Source organism: Hemitrygon akajei, chromosome 7, assembly GCF_048418815.1.
Source record: "Hemitrygon akajei chromosome 7, sHemAka1.3, whole genome shotgun sequence".
NCBI classification, from domain to species: Eukaryota; Metazoa; Chordata; class Chondrichthyes; order Myliobatiformes; family Dasyatidae; genus Hemitrygon; species Hemitrygon akajei.
This window is the reverse complement of record NC_133130.1, coordinates 96,924,252-96,947,973: the sequence shown is the minus strand read 5'-3', so window position 1 is coordinate 96,947,973 and position 23,722 is coordinate 96,924,252. Positions and strand designations below refer to the sequence as shown.

General features: G+C 38.6%; 1 protein-coding gene and 1 pseudogene across 2 annotated transcripts in view; one reads left to right on the top strand and one right to left on the bottom strand.

The window, feature by feature from the left end:
• LOC140730717 (son of sevenless homolog 1) overlaps nt 1-12,839 on the top strand; it is a 224,410-nt gene extending 211,571 nt beyond the window's left edge. The window contains exons 20-23 of one of the 2 annotated variants that reach the window (XM_073051523.1): nt 5,132-5,411; nt 6,884-6,928; nt 7,617-7,738; nt 8,243-12,839. In XM_073051523.1, coding sequence (XP_072907624.1) covers nt 5,132-5,411; nt 6,884-6,928; nt 7,617-7,738; nt 8,243-8,734 — 939 coding nt within the window. In that variant the 3' untranslated portion in view covers nt 8,735-12,839. The remainder of the gene's footprint in view (nt 1-5,131; nt 5,412-6,883; nt 6,929-7,616; nt 7,739-8,242) is intronic. The other variant, XM_073051524.1, reaches the window with a different exon arrangement.
• Nucleotides 12,840-22,225: 9,386 nt separating this feature from the next.
• Nucleotides 22,226-22,839, bottom strand: LOC140730026 (peptidyl-prolyl cis-trans isomerase F, mitochondrial pseudogene; annotated as a pseudogene).
• Between the last annotated feature and the right edge of the window lie 883 nt (nt 22,840-23,722).

Below are 23,722 nucleotides of genomic sequence, written 5' to 3'. Positions count from 1 at the left end.
CAGGAAAGTTCAGAGAGAGGGTAATTGGGGCATGGTCAGAAATCAGTATACTCTGATAGTCACAAGAGTTGGCAAATGGGATAAGTTGGTTATCGTGTAAGAAATAGTCAATTCTAGTGAAGGTATGGTGAACATGTGAGAAAAAAGAATAATCTCTCTCCGTAGGATGGAGGAAACACCATATATCAGAGATACCAAAATTAGAGAGAAACGATTGAATAGCTAAGGCAGATTTAGTAGGTGATCTGTTAACAGAGGACGATCGATCCAGTTTAGGATCCAACCAACAGTTGAAGTCACCACCCAGTATAAGAGAGTATGAGTTTAAGTCTGGTAGTGAGGAAAAAAACAGTTCAAAAAAGTTAACATCATCAAAGTTGGGGGCATACAGGTTTGTTAGTGCAACTTTAGTGTTATATAGTTTACCAGAAACAATAATAAAATGGCCATTTGTATCAGATATTTTATTATGGAGTTCAAAAGGAATATTTGAGTTAATAAGAATGGAGACTCCCCTAGCTTTAGCGGCAAAGGGTGAATGAAAATGCTGACCCGCCCACTTTGACAGAAGCCGGGAGTTATCAAAACAACGAATATGAGTTTCTTGAAGGAAAGCAATGTCAGCTTTGAGTTGTTTGATATGTGAGAATACCTTCCTCCTTTTAACAGGGTGATTCAATCCCTTTGCATTCCAGCTCACGAATTTAAGTGCACTAGCCATTATCAATTACTAATGCATAAAAGGCAGCAGGCATATAAAAAGTCAAGCAGTACAATAGCAGTCTGGGAGCAGAGATGTAAACATAGATTCATAAAGTCAAAACATATACATGTCCTGAGCAATAAAGAGAAACAATAAATACAGTGAGTGATGTTGGAACTGGAAAACCCACCCCACTCGCACAACCCAAAACTAGACGGCTACCAAAACAAGTAGCTAGCTCTACCAAAAAAATCAACCCAAATACAACTTCCAGATCTGTGTCATTAACAACAGTTCCGTATAAATACTATAGCAAATAGTAACTAGTTTATGCACTAGAAAACATAACTACAGATTAGAACACCTTCTGCAGAAATATAAAACTTAATACAGAGAAAATCGGAAGAAAACCAAAACTAACCTACCCGCGAAAAATTATAGAAGAATAAAGTAAGAGAAAGGGGAAAAAAAAGGTAAGAAAAAAGGAGAGGAAGGGGAAAATTATAAATTCAAGACGAGTATTTATCAGCCATTTACAGAGAGGAGAGAAAAAAATTCAGAGATTAGAAAAAAAGGGTGAAGAAAAGAAAAAAAAGATAAAATAAATATTAAAAAAAAGGAAAAATAAATCAGCAATTAAACTGTGAACCAACAAACAGGGAGGCCTTCACTAAAGACTTTGAACCTCCAAAACAAGTTAGAGTTAGTTGTAGAACTCTGTAGATAAAGTTATACAAGAATAAAAATAGATTACACACACACCAAATCCCGGGAGAGATTGTCAACAGCCCTTAGAATTTCAATGAATAATGTCTGAGTGATTCAAGTGAAGTCTGAGTCCAGAAAAAGTAATTTTACTACGAGGAGTACTTATCCACCATTTTAGGAGGTCCGATCAAATTCCGAAGATGACTGGATAGCCAGAAGACTTGCCACAAATGCTTCAGCTTCCTTCGCTGATTTGAACCACTTGTATTTTCCGGTATTAAGCTTGATTTGTAGATCGGCAGGATTGCGAAGAGAAGGTTTGAAACCACGATCAAAAACCACTTTCATTGCGCCTTTAAACTCAGCACGCATCTTTAAGGTCTGGGGTGCAAAATCTTCCACAAAGCGAATGGTTGTATCCTGGAAAGGAAAAGACCCCCTGCGACGTGCCTCCATAATCAGACGGTGTTTTACCTGGTATTGATGGAAACACAAGATTACTGGTCGCGGACAGGAGCCCAGAATTCCAGGGGGGAACGTAAACTCTGTGTGCCCATTCGAGCTCGGGCGGGTTCGGAAGCAAATCTTTCCCAAATATCTCACCGAGAAACTCGGTGAAAAACTTCACGGTTGATCCCTGTTCGGTCGCCTCTGGCAATCCAAGAATTCTGAGGTTGCAGCGTCTGCTGCGATTTTCGAGATCCACCATTTTGGAAAGGAGTTTGTTACATTTTTCCTCTAAGCTGGAACAGAGAGTCTCCAAGTATCGAACACGGCTTTCTAAATCTTCAGAAGTCGAATCGATGCAAGATAAGTGTTCAGCATGTTTGTCCACTTTATCGTTGATCCGATCCAGTTTGTCTTCCAACTGTTTGAAAGCGGTTTTAAATTCCTTTAAAATTTTGTCTCGGAGCTTTCCGAGCGCAATCAGGGTCTCGTCCGAGGGAGTCATAGCTTCTTTTCTCCCAGATTTAGAACTCTTGCTAGACATTGTAAGTTAGATATGTTCATAGGCAAGTAAGAGATACCGAAAAAATTCCTAACTAAGGTTTAAAAAATGGAGACATTTAGTGCAAAGATAGCGACAGTAACGGAACAAAAGTTCGGAGCAGCTAAACAATCGCCATCTTACCGGAAGTCCCCAGGATCCTCGACTTTCTAACCGGAAGACCACAGTCTGTGCGGATTGGTGATAACATATCCTCTTCGCTGATGATCAGCCCTGGCACACCTCAGGGGCATATGCTTAGCCCACTGCTCTACCCTCTGTATTCACATGACTGTGTGGTTAGACATACCTCAAATACCTTCTACAAATTAGCTGACGATACAACCATAGTTGGTAGAATCTCAGGTGGTGATGAGAGGGCGTACAGGAGTGAGATATGCCAACTAGTGGAATGGTGCCGCAGCAACAACCCGGCACTCAATGTCAGTAAGACGAAAGAGCTGATTGTGGACTTCAGGAAGGGTAAGACGAAGGAACACATACCAATCCTCATAGAGGGATCAGAAGTGGAAAGAGTGAGCAGCTTCAAGTTCCTGGGCATCAAGATCTCTGAGGATCCAACCTGGTCCCAACATATTGATGTAGTCATAAAGAAGGCAAGAGAGCAGCTATACTTTATTAGGAGTTTGAAGCGATTTTGGCATGTCAACAAATACACTCAAAAACTTCTGTAGTTGTACCATGGAGAGCATTCTGACAGGCTACATCACTGTCTGGTGTGGAAGGGCTACTGCACAGGACCGAAAGACGCTGCTAGATTTACTAGTTGTAAATCTAGTTTGCTCCATCTTGGGCATTAGCCTACGAAGTACCCAGGACATCTTTAGGGAGCAGTGTCTCAGAAAGGCAGCGTTCAATATTAAAGACCTATAGCATCCAGGGCATGCCCTTTTCTCATTGTTACCATCAGGCAGGAGATACAGAAGCCTGAAGGCACAGACTCAGCGATTCAGGAGCAGCTTCTTCCCCTCTGCCACCCGATTCCTAAATGCACTTTGGAGCTTTGGACACTACCTCACTTTTTTAATATACAGTATTTCTGTTTTTGCACATTTTTAATAATCTATTCAATAAATGTAATTGATTTGCTTGTTTATTTATTAATATCTTTTATTGCTTTTTTTCTCTCTGTACTAGATTATGTATTGCATTGAACTGCTGCTGCTAAGTTAATAAATTTCACGTCACATGCTGGTGATAATAAACCTGATTCTGATTCTGAGCTTAGAACATTAGTTGCACCATGCTGAACCTTTTGATTCCTCACCACTATCTGTTCTAGCACTCTGGTTCCCATCCCCCTCCAGTTCAGGTACAAACCGTCTCTTCTGTACAGGTCCCACCTTCCCTGGAAGAGAGCCCGATGATCCAAACATCTGATGCCCTCCCTCCAACACCAGCTCTTTAGCCACATATTAAACTGTATGATCTTCTTATTTAACAACGCCTAGTTCCCTGAACTCACTTTGCAGAACCTCGTCGCTCTTCCTACCTATGTCATTGGTGCCTACGTGGACCACGACCTCTGGCTGCTCACCCTCCCACTTAAGAGTGCTGAGGGCTCGATCTAGGATGTCCTGGACTCTGGCACTCCAGAGGCAAAATACCATCCAGGAATCTCGATCTTGTCCACAGAACCTCCTTTCAGTTCCCCTAATGAGTCCCCTATCACATCAGCTCACGTCTTCTTCCAACCCCCTCACGCCCTCCCTTACCCTTCTGAGTCACAGAGCCAGACTCTGTGCTGGAGACCTGAATGCTGTGACTTCCCTCTGCTAGGTCATCCCCCCTCCCACAACAGTATTCAAAGTAGTAGTGTACTTCTTGTTGAGGGGGATGGCCATGGGAGTATTCTGCAATGGCGACTTAACCCCTTTCCTCTTCCTGACTGTCACAATCTCCTGTAACCTGCACCTTGATTTTAAGGACTTCTCTGTGTCATATCTATCACCCAGTCGGCTTCACGAATGATCTAAAGTTCATCCAATTCCAGCACCAATTCCTTAATGCGGAGTGTTAGATACTGCAGCTGGTTGCTCTTTTCACAGGAGTAGTCATCAGTCTCCATACCTTCCCACATCCCACAAGAGCAGCATTCCTACTGTTGTAACTGTGCAAATATAAAGAGGAAAACAACAAATAAACTGGGTGACAGCTTTTTCACCCTCTCTCACACAAGCCTCTCCGCACTGAAGCCTCAAATAAACACTGTGACACTGTTCTGTCCAACGATGGCCACTCCACTTGCCTCTGCTTTATTTTAATTTCTTCTCGCCAATCAATCATGATCGCTGATTGGCCACTACTCTGTAGAGATCTGCTGTACCTGGCTTCTTAAACTTGCTAAATTGTTTTTATCTTATTCCCATTCTTAGCTTGCATGGGACATTAAAAAGGTCACTGATGTAAATAATATCAGATACTGTAATACTACAAAGCTAAATATAAGTCTCTAACTTTTCTATAATTCAGTAAGGTAGAAAATCAGAGAGGCAAGATTGAACTTGTGTTGTGCAAGCCTTCTGGCTTGAGATACAGGCTTCAGTAAAATTTGGAGATAAATCTATTAGAATATATTTCATTTGAATTTTCTTGTATCATTTTACTTTAAAGTTCTTTATCCCTACTGTATTGATAACTACTTAACCCATTAAAATTTTCCATTGTGGATGTGACTCAACTTAGCTTCTTTCAATTGTACTGTATTTTAGGCAAAGAGGTTTAACTACACACTGAAGTCTCCCGGTGTCCGGCCATCTAACCCTCGGCATCCAGGATCAGGAACCTTGCGTGGGCATCCTACACCACTACTGCAGGAACCACGTAAAATCAGTTACAGCCGCATCACAGAAAATGAGACTGAAAGTACAGCGTCAGCACCAAACTCTCCACGTACACCTCTGACACCACCCCCTGCTTCAGCAGCATCCAGCTCAACAGATGTCTGCAGTGTATTTGGGGACTCTGATCCAGCTAGTCCTTTCAATTCAAGTATGCTGTTAATTTTATAACCTTTCAACCTCAAAATAAAGTTACCAAAAGTAGGCTTTAATTCAATAATAATATCATTGGCCTTTAAGTTTTGTTTGTTATTTAGTCATAAATATTTAGAAATTGCTTCCTTAATTTATATGTTACTACTTGCGTGCTTTGAGCTGGGAAATGGAGTAGCTTAATATGCAAGCTAGAGTTGAAAACCATCTGAAGAAAAGATGTTTTTTCACATATTACCAAAACTGTCTCTGTGTGAAATGACCTGATAAGTTTGTGAGCATCAAAACAGATAATTGTTTCATTCAGCCACATCAAGAAATACTGTAATTTAAGCTTGTTATAGGAAGGAGAGCAATTATTACTGAAGTTTATGTTCATTGAGAAAGCAAGGTTATCTAGGGATTCATTTTGCAAAGCACCCTTTTAAAATTGTTTCTTAAGGTCATATGCCCAGGTTATTGAGGCATATTGAGTTCATTGAGGAAACATGGCAAATATTTTTGGAGAGATAGCACTACTTTTATATTAGTGTAAAATAATTACAGTTTGTGACACATTTGTAGAGTGCATACTTTTTTTTATCACACATTTCTCAAATTCACCATAAACATTCATAGCAATGAGTACTATTTTTATATTAATATTTCTTTAATAGGTATTCGCTATATGATTGCATTAATGAAAGAAAAGACAAGTAATCTCAAATCATTTTGAAATTCACTTAAAATGTATCTAGATTCTTTGTGATGACCTAATTTATAGATAGATATTTTATTGATCCCAAAGGAAATTAGTGACACAGTAGCATTACAAGTGCACAGATATACAAATATTAGAAGAGAAGTAAGAAAGAATTTTAAAAAGTTACCTTAAATATAAGATGTACAAGATTTACAAGTTCACACTGATAAGATGGTAATGCAAGAGTTACCGTAATATTATACAGTAATGGGTGCACATTGAGACCATCCAGATAAGAAGTGATTGTAGTATTGCACAGGGTGTCTGCGATAGCAGGGTGTGGTAAACAGGTTAATAACAGTCTAACAGGAGAGGGTCATCACTTCCCCAACTATAGGTTGACTCATTATAGAGCCTAATGGCCAAGGGTAAGAATGACCTCATATAACGTTCTTTGGAGCAGCGCAATTGGCTTAGTCTTTTACTGAAAGTGCTCCTCTGTTCAGGTGGCATGTAGAGGGTGAGAAACATTGTCATCAACTTTGATTTCTTCCTTTGAACCTAAGGGGCAGAGTATTTGTATTATCTATATTTTTAGTACTAAAGTGTGCCAATATTAAACAATAAGTATCTTTGTGCCATTATACTGTCCATAGCAAATTATTACACTACCAAATCTACGTATCAGAGGACATTAAAAGCACATAACTGACATCTACAAATGGTAAAATTCAATAAATCTGTTTAGCTTGGTTCCTTCCTTAGATTTTCTCTATTTTCTTCCACAGGCAGTGATACCATATTTTCCCCCGTTTCACTGGCCCATGGCACAAGTTAGTATTGGGCTTTAATGTTGCATATTTAATATACAGCACGGCTTTTTAAAGCTGACCATGCACTGTCTTTTATGCTAAAAAGCAGCTTAGTTTTAACATAGATGACAGCATGCACGCTGGAACATTGAAACTGTTCGCTTTCCTTCATGCCTTTATTTCATATGCATCTGGACTTTTCACCAGTTTGGTATTCAAACAGAACAAATTTTAAGGCATTGTAATTTAAAGTTAATTATATATAGATTATGGTGAACATTTTAAAGTTGGACTTTTCATTTTACCATTTAATTTTAAGTTAAAAAATATCATTGAAGTAAATTATAACTTGTAGATACAGCATTTCAGTTTTAGATTGTAATACATGTAACCTTTTCATTGGTACATTACAATCAGCTTTATCAGAGAACCCAGGTCAGAGCTTTTACTAATGCTTTTAATGCCTTATTTTATTGCAGATATTACTGAAAGTTAACCATAAATTTGCATGTTTGTAACTGCTTTTACCCTCTGCAGTTCAGTATTGGAATTCATGATCCAAGTTGCACAGTTCAATGCATGCACACACTTGACAATGAATGTCCTCTTTGAATTTTGCCAGTGGTTGATCCTATAAAGCCTGTAATGTAAATATTATTTGAATGAATTCTAGTGTTGGCAAAGCTGAATTGTTTTTTTTTAATCACAGGATCACAATCAATCTCTTCAATAATGAGTTGCAATAAAACTGCTGATGAAGCACACATGCCTCCTCCTATTCCACCACGTAGACGACCTGAATCTGCTCCAACAGAATCATCCCCATCTAAGGTGAGCAAACTAAGATATTACTTCAATATAATCTATAGTATTGTATGAAATATTGCCTGTGTGTCTTACTTTTTATCAGAACTTTTATAATGTTTTTATGCACTCTAGATTTTTAAAAGGTGTCCTCTGCCAATGGAATATTTTGAATACATCATTTGTAGACACATGCTGCAGTAATATTTCACATAGAGCAAACCTGCACAAATACATGAATAGAGTATAATTGTTCTTGATGTTGTTAGTTGAAGAAAGAATCTTGGTCCCTGCGCTCATAATTCCTTGCAATACATCTGTAGTATTTTATCAGTACATCAAACAGGGCCTTATTTTAATATCTTGACCAAAATAAGACACTTATAATAATGTAGCTATCCTTTCATATAGCAACTCTTTAGAGTTGCTCTGGATTTCATGCTTTAATGACTTCTGAAAGGTTAATGATTTTGGAAATTGTATGATTCACAAGGCTAATCAGTCACTAACGTGCACTCTTCTCTATTTCAGATCAAGTCAAAACATTTGGACAGCCCACCTGCTATACCACCTCGACAACCCACAGCTAAGGTTTACTCACCTCGGTATCCATTGTCTGAGAGGTCATCGATTTCAGAACCTCCTGACAGTCCTCCCAGCTTGCCACCTCGAGAGCCCGTACGAACACCAGATGTATTTCCAGGCTCACCTTTGCCTTTGCAACCTCCTCCAATGGGTAGAAAAACTGAACTGCCCAACACTTTCTTCCCTAATTCACCTACTCCTTTTACACCACCACCTCCTCAGATGCCCTCACCACTTGGAACTCGCAGACAATTGCCATCTCCTCATTTGCCACAAGAAGACGTTGGCATTACAGCAGGACCACCTGTTCCACCAAGACAGAGCTCCACATCTCAAACAATTCCAAAGCTTCCACCAAAAACCTATAAAAGGGAGCACACGCATCCTTCATTTCATCGAGATGGACCACCTCTGTTGGAAAATGCCCATTCTTCTTAGCTATAAAATATTTACATTAAACACTACAAACTCATGGAAACTGCAGAGGATGCAGCATGAGGGAGAGGGAGTTTGTGAGGTGGGTGGAATCTAAACGTCTCAGCTACAGGAATACAGTTAAAGCTCGGACTGTGGCAGAGACTGGAATCTCCATCCATTTGCCTTCTCTGTTTGCATTTAGGCAGTGAAGAACAATTTGGATAGTTACATGTAAAAACTGAACCATGTTGACTTTGCCAGTAACTGAGAATGCAGCTGTAGGGTTGTTATACCAGTAATAAACTTCTATCAACAATGAAGGTCGACCATTGATATCAACTGGTCAACAAGACATTTCTTTGACGATAAAGTGGCTTGCACCTTCAACTTAAAACACAGGATTGATGTTTCACATAATCATGCCTTGTTTCATTTCTGAAAATGCATTTTTGGTACCTAAAATATTGAGGAAATACTAGCTCTGCAGAGTGGTCACTATAAAACTTCTTGAAATGTGGGTACCTGCTACACCAAAGAAGCACATTCTTTGTGAAAGTGATTCAAGAACAAGTCAGACCAGAACAATCCTTCAATGAGAATGTAGCACCTATCTCCATTACCCAATGCAGTAAACTGTGGAAACTAATCATTTCTACATTTACATTTTCAGTGGGCTCTGACATATTATTCTCTTAAATTTGCAATTACTGACTTAAGTCAAGTGACAACTCATTTCATAACATTACTGCAGTTTCTGAAATTATATGGCAGAATGGATTATTTCATAAGATTCAACTAGATAATTGGCTATGATAAATATAAATCATTTATTCAGATTGCCAAACGTTCCCATACCTTGCACCAGCTTGAGTTATATGATACATAAGGTAAAGGAGGTTGATGCTGGAACAGAATTATATACACTCTGTATAAGTGAACAAAATCCCCTGAGGTTTTTAAGAGGCAAGATTCTGTTGAAGTAGCTTATACTGTTTAATGTAAATTGGATTGTAGAGTAATTACCTGTGATATGAGTAATAAATATGACATACTGCAGTGCATAAGAAAGCTTTGTACTGCTTCATCTACAATCTGATAACCACATGATTTAATATTGTAGTGGCGGTTCTTGGCTTTATTCCATATCCTCCATGACAAGTAGAATGTTTTCTTTCAGTCTTTACTGAAATCATCATCTTTGCCTTAAAATAATTCCTGTAGGCTTATCATTTAACATTTTTCAAAACACCATTTTTTTAATAAATTAGTCGGAATTATCTGCTCTCGTTTTCAAATCAGCTACATTTCTATTCAAAACATATCCTGCTGTCCCATGAAGATAGTAACTAATTTCTGCTACAGTTGTGTGCTGTTCATCTCACACAGCCTCAAATAACTCTCATTTGATATTACAACAATGGCATGTGGGTCAAAAAAAGGAATGCAGGATGTTTAAAATGGGAACTATTTCATTTTGTTCAAGCATGGGACTTAATAACAAGCCTCATCCTGAACTGTGGTATTTACAAATGCAGATCCAAATAAAAACCAAATGTTACTATTGATCCAAAAGTAATGATGTTATGATCTGGGTCACTCTTCAAGCTTCATTCCAGTGTCTTACATTGTGGTCTGAATAAACACACCTAATGCATGCTAATTTTTAAATAAATCAGTTTATTGCCTCTACAATAAATAAATTCACCTAAACTTAAATATACTGTACTTAAATAGATTTCATATTGTAGGTTATTATGCTTTACGCAAATATTTCAGCATATATGGGACAGGCAACAACATAAACATGCTATAATTTCAGCAGACCTTTTTAAGCACTTAGATATGCCAATGGCTACTTTTTGTTCAGTTAACCAATTGATATTGATAGGGCTGCCAAATCTAAACTGTTATGGGTATTTTCAGTATATAGCCCTGAATAAAAGGCTTAATTGGCATTAAATAAAACTGTTTTTGAACAAAAGTTCAGTTTGTGGTGTTTTCATTGATTCTGTAAATTGGTAAAATGCTGAAGGGCTGCCAAAGGTGTGGGTATAAAATGCAAAATGAAATTTGCCACAGATCTAATATACACACAATTTTGAGTCACGAGCTAAACAGGTCATAAACTACTGAATCATTGTCAGCTTGATATCAAAACATTAATGCTGAATAATGAAAGATTTATATTTAAGCCCATTAATCCGGTAGTTTTGGATGTAAAATATTTTTTAGTTTCATAAATGCCAATGTCATTCAGAAAACCTCTGCATATTGACCCTGGTCAAGATTAGTTCTATCTTTTTACTAGTTGATTTTTTTTCTTGACCCTGAGGAATGCTTATTGGATCTTTTAAGACAAGCAGCACACTTAAACCACTTGAGAATAATATGCATGCTGTTTTCATTTTAAATGATCCCACTGTGAAAGGCAGTGAGTGCACAGAAAGCAAAACTTGGGGAATAATTTTAAAAGCATTCAAAGGGAAACTAATGAAAAAAAGTTTGAGCAATGAAAAATTGCATATCAGTTGCTTTCATTTTCAGGGTTACATACCAGTTGGAAAACACCATTACTAATGTGTAGTTCAGTTTTTATGATTAACATCAAGTGGTTGTGGTTAGACAAATGAGAGAAAGCACTTGTGAAAAATACGGTGAAGGCTTAACTCACTACGAGCTAAAATCCATAGCTGTTATCTCAACTGCAGGTGACAAATGAGACACTTTCCCTTTCTGTACATCTTATATAGATAATTATCAAAGTTACATTTATTACATGTCACTGAATGCAGTAAAAGACTGTTAAGTTAAATTCATATTTGTTTTAACAAAACCATTTGTTAATAATGTTTCTATACTCTAATTCTTTAAAATTTTATATTCGATGACCACAAGGCAGGGATAGAAATACATAGGATTTTTTTTTACAAAAAGAATGGCCAACTCCGTAGATTTGCAAAAGTTGCAGTGTCTCCTGATACACGCATTAATTTTTCAAAATATATTTTGTAAAAGATAGGAACATTCACCCCCTTGAGCATGTTCCACCATAGAGCTACATCATAGTTGATCTGTACCTCATCTTCAGTTATCTGCTGCTCGATGTTCCTGTTGGGGGATAATAAATTGAATGAGCCTTCCTTCATAGAAGAAAAAATTGCAGCAAATTACTGCAACAAGGCTGGTGATCTTTGATGCATCAAATAAAACCTATTTCAGCCTGAGTGATTTGCTTTGGTTTAAATGAAGTCAATTAACCTGTGACTGAATGTGTATTAATGCGCACTGTACTGTTTGTGTCGGGCGCACGTCAGTTTTAGTAGCTGCCAAATGTGCCTTTTTTATTACATCTCAATTTTCTTTTCTGACCTTTTGAGCTTAATCTTTTTATTTTTGAACTGAGTTGGGGTTTGTATTTCCAAACAGGTGCAAAGAAAATAAGCCTTTCTACAAACATAAAATGTACATACTGGTGGTAAAATTTTATTGTATATATGTAACTTGTTTTAATGGCATGGTTATTTGCAGCTTTGATTATGTGTAAAGATTAGATAAAGTTGACCAGATTTAAGAACAAAGCGATAATCTTTCTGGCACATCTAATATGACCTGTGTACTTTAACCTTGTCTGTAGTATTTAGTATTCTCTGTTAGGAATAACAGTATTCATTTTGTATTTAAGTATAATAATTGATATATTTTTCCTTGTATTGATTACACTGAGAGGTAGTCAGAAAGAATGGGAGCAAGTATATGATGGCTAAGCAACGTTTGACTTAAGAATTGGAAGCCAAGGAATATATTCACAACAGAAATAAAATAGATTTTGCCTTATGAACTCTCATCCAAAGTGTATTGGACTGATGTATTTTTAATGTGTTAAACCAGGATGTTTTGTTTCTTTCTTGGGGCAATTATTTTTAAAGAAATCTTGAGTCTTTTTTTCAACTGGTATGTAAATCCTAGAATCTTTTGCAATGGGAGTTTTTGCAGTTGCCTAATTGTTGTGTGTAATTGGGTTTTATTCTTTTTAAATGGTTATGTTAAATTTCCAGGTGTCAAATGTTCTGTTTCCTTTTAATTTATATTTTAAAAAACTGTATATTAAAAATCTTGGAATCATTTTTATTAGTGTTTTTGTTTTTTCAATTAATACGTTTAGATGTTGAGTTGTATATCAAAAAGCTTTAAAATATCTAAAATAGTTTATTAAATACAGCATGCAAGATTGATTCTAACTTACATCCATTGAAAATGTTCAAGTGTTTCAAGGACATCAAGCCAAATGTGATATACCTGAAATTTTTTTTAAAAATAAGCCTCAATTTTACTTAAGCTTCTTGAATTTTTATTTTCTAAAAGACCAAAGAAAACCCAATCAAATCAAACAGGTTAAACACACAGGGTAGTGAACCATATTTAGCCTAATTGACAGTTGTTGGAAAAAATATAGTTTACACTTCATGTACATTTTTGCAAATCAGATTTTCATTTTCCTATTGTGTTAAGATGTCATGACAACTTTTCACTCGCATTATTTAAATTATTTTATTTAAATAAAAGAGCTAGTCTTGACTTTAGGAAGTGGGGAGAGTTGGTGCACATGTTCTTGTCCACATCAACGGTGCTGAAGTCAAGGAGTAAACATTAGGCTGTCTTCATCTAATCTCTTTGGTGCCACAGCCAGGAAAGCTTACCATCACCTCTTTCTCAGGTGACGAAAAAATTTGGCTTGTTGCCTTTGACACTCACTCATTTTTCCTAATGCACCATAGAACACATCCTATCTGTAGCAACACAGCTTGGTATAGCAACAGCTCTGCCCATGACTGCTGGAATCTGCAGAGCATTGTGGACACTGCTCAGCACAAAACAGAAACCAGCTTCATCTCTACGGATAATTAAAACCTGAAGAAATCAGACTCTGCAAATGCAGTAATTTTCAATATGAGAGGATTTAGTGAGAGTAGTTAAAGTATATGAAATATATTGTAGACCAAAGTAGGACTACAATGCTAGCATGAGTGATGTTAGGAAAGCTTATTGGGGCTTGCCTACAAAAATGTGCAAAGAGAGAAAAAAAACTCAGAACTGTGAACACCATTTGCCAAGACATGACCATTAACATTAAGTAACATAACATTTACTGACAATGCTACAGTAGTCTAACAACAACCCTCTCATTATCAGAAACATAATGGAGTGCCAAACAATCCTTGATTATGAGTTTGCAACTTTCTGGTGGAGCACCACGGTCTTGTTCTTGTCACCTTTAGGCTTCTTCAGGCTGCCTGCATAAACTTGAACCTGAGTTTTGAAGCATAAGTTAGCAACAAATTCCATTGATTGGTACACTGTTCCCAAAAATGTTTACAAACATAAATTAGTATTCAATCTACCTGTCTTGTGTTGACATAGTTCTATGTTTTTCTGACTGTGGGCTTTGTTCTGCTGCAGCATTTCAAGGTACTCCTGTATCTTTTTTTTCTTTTACTCACTTCAGTAATTTGAGTGGTAGTTCCTTGAAATGTTTCCTGGAAGATTAATTAAAACAATATTTGATTGCTAGTGTTTATTTATTTATTGAGATACAGTGTGAAATAGACCCTTCTAGCCCTTAGGGCCATGCCACCCAGCAACCCACAATTTAATCCTAGCCTAATCATGAGACAATTTACAATGGCCAACTAACCGAACAACAAGTACATCTTTGGCCTGCGGGAAGACACCCATGCAGTCTCAAGGAGAACATACAAACTCCTTACAGACAGTGGTGGGAATTGAACCCTAGTCACTGATACTTACCGTAAAGCGTTATGCTAACTACTATGCTGCCGTGCTTACATAACAGATGTTACTAATCAAAGGCCTATGGAACCGATGCTGGTACACACCTCAGTATACTACTGAGGAAATGCCTCATCCCATTAAGAAGCATCACCCCATTAAGAAGAAAATTTGAAACCAGGTTTGCACTCCTGGCTAGATGTTTGAAATCCCATGTCATTATTCAAAAGATGACATGGTCTATTCTCTGTGCCCAACGTTTAACTTTTAGCTAATATTATTAAACATCACTTACCTCACCATGTATAAAATGGTGTTTGCTTCACCCTTCATTACAATAGTGACTACATTTGGAAATATTTCATTGGTTTTAGGATCCTTGAGGTCACAGAAAGTTTGTTTGTCTGTTCGAGGCATGTCCCATCGAGGAATCAAGAATCTAAAGTCCTAAAGCAAGCTATTGCTTTTTAAATGCAACTGAACAGGTTTTGATATATTTTAATACTGCCTGAGACTGACATATTGGACATTCTGTCAATTCTTTATCTGGAAATTACCTAACACAAATGGTGAACCTGGAAAGAAATATAGATATTATTTATAATGAACAAACTTAAACAGTAAAAGAGAAGCAAGAGTGAACATTGGACCACTAGAAAATGATGCTGGAGAAGTAGTAATAGGGGACAAAGAAAAAGTGGACAGACTTAATAAATATTTTGAGTCAATCTTCACTGTAGAAGACACTAGCAATATGCCAGAAATCTGAGGGTGTAATGGGGCAGAAGTGAGTGTAGTTCTTATTACTAAGGAGAAAGTGTTTGGGAAGCTGAGTGGTCTGAAGGTAGATAAGTCACCTGGACCAGATGGACCACATCCCAGAGTTCTGAAAGGGGTAGCAGAAGAGACTGTGGGGGTATTAGTAATGATCTTTCAAGAATCACTGCACTCTAGAATGGTTCTGGAGGACTGGAAAATTGCAAATATCACTCCACTCTTTAAGAAGGCAGGGAGGCAGAAGAAAGGAAATTATACACCAGTTAGCCTGTATTCAGTGGTTGGGAAAATGTTGGAGGCCATTATTAAGGATGAGGTTTTGGGGTACTTGGAGGCATATGATAAAATTGGCTAAAGTCAGCATAGCTTTCTTAAGGGGAAGTCTTACCTATTGGAATTATTTGAGGAAATTGCAAACACCATAGACAAAGGAGAGTCAGTGGATGTTGTTCACTTGGATTTTCAGAGGCCTTTGACAAGTTACTGCACATGCTGCTGCTTAAAAGATGCTCATGGTACTACAGGAAAGATACTTGCATGCATGAATAAAAGATTGACTGACTGGCTGGAATCAAAGAGTGGAAATAAAGGGAGCCTTTATGCTGGCTGTCAGTGACAGGGATGTTCTGCAGGGGTCTGTACAGGGGTTGCTTCTTTTCATGTCAATAATTTGGATGACGGAATTGATAGCTTCATGACCAGATTTGCAGAGGATATGAAGATAGATGGAGGGGGCAGATAGTGTTGAGAAAGCAGAGAGTCAGCAAGACTTAATTAGAAGAATGGACAAAGAAGTGTCAGATGCAAAGTGTAGGGAAGTGTGGGTCTTGCACTTCGGTAGAAGTATAAAGGCATAGACTATTTCCTAAATGGGAAGAAAATTTAAAAACTCAGAGGTGCAAAGGATTCCCTAAAGTTTAACTTCCAAGTTGAGTCAGTGGTAAGGAAGGCAAATGCAATGTTTGCATTTATTTTGAGAGGACTAGAATCTAAAAACAAGGATGTGATCCTGAGGCTTTAAAAGACATTGGTCAGACTTTTCTTGGAGTATTGTGAGCAGTTTTGGTCCCCTTTTCTAAGAAAAGATGTGATGGCATTGGAGGGGTTCCAGAGGAGGTTCACAAGAATGACTCCAGGAATGAAAGGGTTAACATGTGAGCAGCGTTTGATGGCTCTGGGCCTGTTTACACGAGTTTAGAAGAATAAGAGACAATCTTATTGAAATCTAACAAACATTGGAAGTTCTATAGAGGGTGAGTCTAGGACCAGAAGACAGAACCTCAGAATAGAGGGATGTCCATTCAGAACAGAGATGAGGAGGAATTTATTTAGCAAACACGAGGAAATCTGCAGATGCTGGAAATTCAAGCAACACACACAAAATGTTGGTGGAATGCAGCAGGCCAGGTAGTATCTATAAGGAGAAGCACAGTCGACGTTTCAGGCCGAGACCCTTCGTCAGGACTCACGAAGGGTCTCAGCCCAAAACATCAACAGTGCTTCTCCTTATAGATGCTGCCTGGCCTGCTGCGTTCCACCAGCATTTTGTGTGTGAGGAATCTATGTAGCCAGTCAGTGGTAATTCTGTAAAATTCACTGCCATAGATGGCTGTGGAGGCCAAGTCATTGAGTATATTTAAAGTGGAGGTTGATAGTTTCTTATTAGTCAGGGCATCAAAGTTTATGAGAAGGCAGGAGAATGGGTTTGAGATCAATAATAAATCAGCCATAATGGAATGGTGGAGCAGACTCAATGGGCCAAATGGCCTAATTCTACTCCAATATCTTATGGTCTTATGGTGAAAAGTCCCATGCTCTCAATTCTCGACTATTTTGAGAGCTTTGTATGGAGAATGATGAACAATTTGAACACTTTCTGCTATACACATAAGTCAGATGAATCGCAAAAGGAATATGAGATGCATTTCTCCTCTTTTTGAAACTAATAATATTCTTTGAAGACTTGAATGCTTCATTCAGTAATCAACTCAACAATATTAGGCATGATGTTGCTTATTTGTGAGAATTATTCAGAAAATATAATAAAATCAATCTTCAATTGCAAGGAAATGATGTGAATCTTATCAAACTCAGTCATCTCCATATTTTTATCCAAGTTAACCCTATTTAAGTGCAACATTGGTTGTGTGACCTTTTCCAATTTCCAAACTTCTCTGAGTTGGAAGAGAAAGAAAGAATACCAGAGGATGATCTTCAAGTGTACTCTCCCACCTGGGTGAGCTGCATAAAGACGTGTCAGAGAGATTTCAGGATCTTCTCTCGATCCAAATTCCAGATTGGGTATTAAATCCATTCCTGAACACTTGGTATGAAGAATTAACAGGAAGGATGGCTCATTTCAACGGATGCTGTCCGACCTGCTGAGTTCATCCAGCTTTTGTACGTGTTGATTTGACCACAGCATCTGCAGTGTACTTTGTGTTTAGGATGGAGGAAGAACTGATCTCGCTACAAAATGACTTTGAGCTGAAGCCGAGGTTCAAAATATCATATCAAGACTTTTGGTTGCAAAAAGAAATCTCTGAGCGGTATCCTGCACTGTTTAATAAGGTCAAGATATCTTTCACAAACAAGAGGAAATCTGCAGATGCTGGAAATCCAAGAAACACACTCAAAATGCTGGGGGATCTCAGCAGGCCTGGCAGCATCACTGGAAAAGAGTACTGTACAGCTGTTTTGGGCCAAAACCCTTCAGCAGAACAGTTTTTATTGCCTTTCCAATATCAAATTTAGTGGAGCATGATTTCAGTGCAGTCACCCAACTTTTTTCACTCCAATGAAACAGCCTGCAAATTACTGGATATGGGAATCCGAGACTCGTTCTGAGTGACACGCAGCCTGATGTTGAGAAGCTGATATCACTTCACCAAGCCCGTCCATCTCAGTGAAAGATGAAAAAGCAATGAAGTAGTGAATAGTTTGACTACTAATGTACACTCTAAAATAGTTGATGAAAATTGTTGTTATTGTAGTTAATCAAATAAATAATTTTATTTGTAGCTTTAAATAGACTTGAATAATTTTTTGCAATTATTTGTCACCACTTTGAATTTGCAGTTCCTAATTTCTTTCACTGTGTATTGTAAATAAAAATTATTTATAGATTTTATGTAATGTCCAAAAAGGGAGAGGGAGGTGCTGGGGATGTGGACTGGGAGCCAAAGGAGCAGTAACCCCAAAAAATGTTTGGGAACCACTCGGTTAGATTAATCTTAGAGTATGTTGAAAGATTGACACAACATCATGGGCCATAGAGCCTGTACGGTTCTGTAATATTCTATGTTCTATATATCCTTCACTGATGGTAAACATTACCATATTAAGCACAGCAGTGGTTAATACAGAAATATATCCAAGATCATGCTACATGCCTCACATATTTTAACTGGTACACACACACACACACACACACACACACACGCACACGCACACGCACACGCACACGCACACGCACACGCACACACACACACACGCACTCACACTCACACACTCACGCTTATGTTGCATTTATGTATGTAATTGTCTGTCTAGGTGACATGTAAACAAAAGCTTTTCATTGTATCTTGATACACTATATGACAAGAATATAAATTCAACAGTATGTAATAATATCAATGTTTATACAATGCACTTCTAATTATAACAACTCTGCCATTTATTGAAGGGTTACTTCAACATAACATGACCATTAAATATAACGTGCTTATAAATTAGGAAAATAAATATCACTGTCCCCTCTATATTCAGACTAAGCTCATCAAAGACCATACATGATTGCACAACATCTGATCCTGATCTGTATCTCCAGCTCTCTTGGTTCGTTTCCTGATGATTCCCTTCCACCCATGATTGACTCAGTTATGCTCATCATGCAGACTTTCCTCAGCATTTGCTTTCTTGCTGTCCTACAGTGAAGAGGATGTCTTGCCTTGTACCTATTGTAACAAGTCAGAAGGAAGCCCTCTGGTCCACTGATCCCCTGCTCCAGGGGAGCAATCCCATTGATTCCATTTCCTCTCTCCCTACTTCCTGAACCCCTGGAATTTATGCTCTTTCACACTTGCCCATCCAGTCCAATTTTGATTGCTCTTGCAATTAATCTACACGAAGGAGTACTTTACAATAGACATTTAATCTACTACTGCTTCTCTGGGATGTAGGAGCAAACCCACGCAGCCATGGGGAGAATGTGCAAACTCCACATAGACAGCAGTTGAAGGCAGGTTTAAATGTAGATCCTGGAGCTATTGAGGCAGGAATGCTACTTACTTTTGTTATACATTGCTCAGTTCCTGCTGGCAGGTAACCACGCTTGCAAATCTTACAGCTCTGTTAACTTCACATCGGGGTGCATCGCCTTTCCACACTACAGGATTTTCCACACATGCACATGTAACCACTGCATGCATTGACCCAGCTTCTGAATTGTCTCATGCACATTCTTCAACCTCTATTATAACCAGCAACACAGATCGTTGTCCATACCATGATCATCAAATTAACTTTCATGGAGAGAGTTAGAGTAACTTTTCCATAATCCCCTTGCAATAGAGTAACTGTAAATCCTGGTGTGACTTCTGGAACACAACTTGCGTGACTCTGGGATCTCATTGCCACAAAGTTGACAGTCCCTCAGCTCAACTCCTGCCCCTCCCTTTCACTCCAACTTTCTTCAGTGTTGCAACCCTCAGATTTTCATTTTCCACCATCGCTACTCTCCTTTACAGATCTGATTTTAATCTCTCTCACAGTGCCAGGCTGCCTGGGGCCTACCTACTGCATTACAACAGAGGAATGGGATTAAATCAAGATCTAATTCAAAGGCAGAATAAACCCAGTGGCTGAATGTTTTGTTTCCTGGTTCCTCAATTCCTATAACAACAAATTCTGCCAGAATAATGATTATTTCAAAAACGTTTCCCAAATGAACAGTAGAAAAATAAATGTTTGATTGTTTCTATATCCTGATTACATATGAATAACCTTCTGTTCAAAACCAAATGCAAAGATCAGAGCTACTGGCTATCTCATTGAATTGTGAGCTCGAAAGTGAGTTTCCTGAAAGTGCCTCAAAATAAAATTGAAAAAGTGGATTCTATTGTAATAGGAAAGGTCACCAAAGGGTAAAACAATATGAAAGGGATCTACAAATCATTAGTAAAGTGAGTGTGGTTTTTAATTCCCTCCCTCTGCTCTCATTCCAAACGGCATAGCCCAAGTCGGATTCTGTAATCATCTCCAGTTCATTATCTTCTGTGGACTTCCAAAAATCCATTCTGCATTTGTTGATTGTGAAACCTCCACATAAATCTCCAAAACTTCATCTCTTCTTTTGTCAGCCAGCAATAACTATTGGGAATTAAGGCTGATGTCTGTTAGCGTGAATGTGAAGGAGATCCATGGGTATCATTCTATCTCCTGAGTACTCATGCATTCTTATCTCCAGAGTAGCAAACAGCAGAGGAGAGAAAGAACAAGGTCGGCATGTGATAGAGAGATCACTCATTCTGTGGAGAATATGGGTGAACACATTTATCTTGAATAATGTAAAGGGAACGCTATTACAGTGGACAACAGAAATATTATGGATGCAGGATCTTCAGGAAAAAAACTGGGCAAAAATAGTCTTGGTGGCCATCTTTTAGGTGCCTCCTGCTCCTAATGAAGTGGTCACTGATTGTATGTTTGTGATCTTCTGCTGCTGTAGCCCATCCGCTTCAAGATTTGGCATGTTATGCATTCAGAAATGTTCTTCTGCACACCACTGTTGTCACACGTGGTTATTTGAGTTATTGTCACCTTACTGTCAGCTTGAATCCATCTGGCCATTCTCCTCTGACCTCTCTCACCAACAAGGCATTTTTGCCCACAGAACTGCCACTCACCGGATGTTTGGAGATCAGCAATTTCTGAGTTACTCAAATCACCCCATCTGGCACCAACAATCATTCCACATCAGAGTAACTTAGACCACATTTCTTCTACTATCTTCTACTATTTGTCTCCAGAGATATATTGCTTTCACTTGCTGTGTTACTATTAGTGTCATTTTGAGAACTCTAATCACCATGTTCTTTCCTTTCACATCGTTCAAGATCCTAACTGTTCCTCTCTGTTCTTGCTGTGTGACCATAATTCACTCCATGTGCCTCACAATGGAGCCATGGACTACATCCATGTGATCAGTGAGTCTTTGCACAAGTTCCACCTGATTCTGTCTCAATTCACTGAGACCCCTCTGTTGGCTGCGTATCATAGACAACCCCCTCCTGTTGGTTTGTGTTTGCTTGGTGCTGTTGTTCTGACCTTGGAAATTGCGTGGCCTCCCCATCTTCCTTTTAATTTTTCTTCTTCAGCTTCGGAGAGGGTTGTGGAGATATTTTAGATTTCCGGTCTGTAACTGGAAGTCGATGAGCGACAGATTTCGAATCAAAGCCACATGATGTAGATGCAGAACTGGCGACTTCTTCATCATGATCACTCCTGTTCAGCACTGGCATCCTGACTGTTGTGCTGGTGTGGATGTCTATGGAAAGTGAAGTTCCTGTGCTTCTCCTGCATAATCTCTCTGGATCTGTCACGGCTGTTGTTATGAGTTTCTCGAGTTACATCAGGTAAGTATCTGAGCCCATCAAAGACGTCAGCATACTCTTAAATGAGTGTTGTGTGGTCATCTTTGGTCTGTGAAGCCACTACAGAAACTCTTTCCACCAGGCTGAGTTTTTCACTTGCACTCAGACCTAATTTTGGCTGTGCTCTCTCTCTTTTCTTTTCTTTTTTTTTGGTGAGCAAATGTACATTTTATTTGAATGAAGTGTTTTAGTACAAGGCTAAAATAAACAAATAATTCCATTATACCTCATGAAAAAGTTAAAGGCTAAGCACTGCCAGAGATCACTGAAAATTGATGGTTTAGGCTCTAACCTGGGCAAAAGCCTCAGGTAACTTGGAAATGTACAATTACACAAATCAACTTGAGATTTGGATTTTGCCACCTTCATAGCAATGTACCAATGGAAAAAAGACTGGGCAGCCACCATTGGAATGTTCTCATCACATTGTTCCACAGTCAAGAATGCGAACAGTAACACTCGTCTTTCCACTCTGCGATCCCTTTGATTCCATTTGTTTTACGACATCGTAGCCTTCTACCACACGGCCAAACACAACATACTTTCCATCCAACCAACTAGTTTTCTCAGTACAGATAAAAAATTGTGATCCATTTGCAGTGGGCCCAGCGTTTGCCATTGACAGTGTCCCTGGTCCTTCATGTTTGAGTATGAAGTTCTCATCTGGAAATTTGTTACCATAGATGGATTTGCCCCCTGTGCCATTGCCTTTTGTGAAATCTCCACCTTGGCACATAAAGCCAGGAATTATTCAGTGAAAAATTGATCCCTTAAACCCGTCACCCTCTGGCTTGGTACAAAGCACACAGAAGTTCTCTGCAGTTTTTGGAACAACATCACTCTAAATACAATGTGGCCCACTGGCTGCTTATCAAAACCAATGTCGAAGAAGACGCCAAGGTTGCCCATTCTCTTTTTTCTCTCTCGCCACTTGGTGCTGACCTCAACCGAGCACGCTGCTAGGAGCGCTAATTCCCACTCTCTCTCTTCTACAATCAGTAGCTGTGCCTTTAGGTGCTGCTCCTTGTGCTTGAAAGTCACCACATAGCCCCTTTTTACTGGAACATTTTCTCCAGTATATCCTGTCACTTTTAACTTCATCGGATAAACCTTGCTCTTTACTGTCACATCCACAGTCACTGGAACAATCCATTCAGTTTTGCCAGTACCAGCAGTCTGCAGACAATTTACAAATGCTTCCTTCATTTCCTCATCAACATGTGCACCTTTCTCTTGGTGGCCTTGGCTTTGCAGCACTTTGCAAAGTGATTCTTCTTCCCACAATTATTACAGGACTTTCTATAAGCAGGACACGTCTTTGAAATGTGCCTACCTCCACATTTGCTGTTTGATCCTACCTCTTTGTTTTGCTGTTGCTTTGGGAAAAGCCTTGTGCATTTCCTAGCATGCATTGCTGTTTCCGCCTTGTACAGCTCCTTGGCTTGTGCTCATGTGGTCTCTGCTGTCCACAGCCTTTTCCAGCATTACATCCTTTTCACTGAGTTTGCTTACTCTAAGTTCATTATTTGAAGTTCCACAAACTATTTTGTTTCAGACGAGTGACTCCCTCAAATCTCCAAACTCACAGTGTGGGTCACAGCTAAGTATTGGTCAAAGCTAACACCTTGTTTCTGGTCACAGGAAAAGAGCTTTCAAATGTTCTATTTTTTCTTGGGGCAAAATACTCCTCAAATGTCATCAGAGTGTCCAATGTCAAGGCTGTCTCATCAATTTGAAAGATGTTATAGATGTTCAAAGAACTTTTGCCAATTACGTGTAGAAAAATAGATGC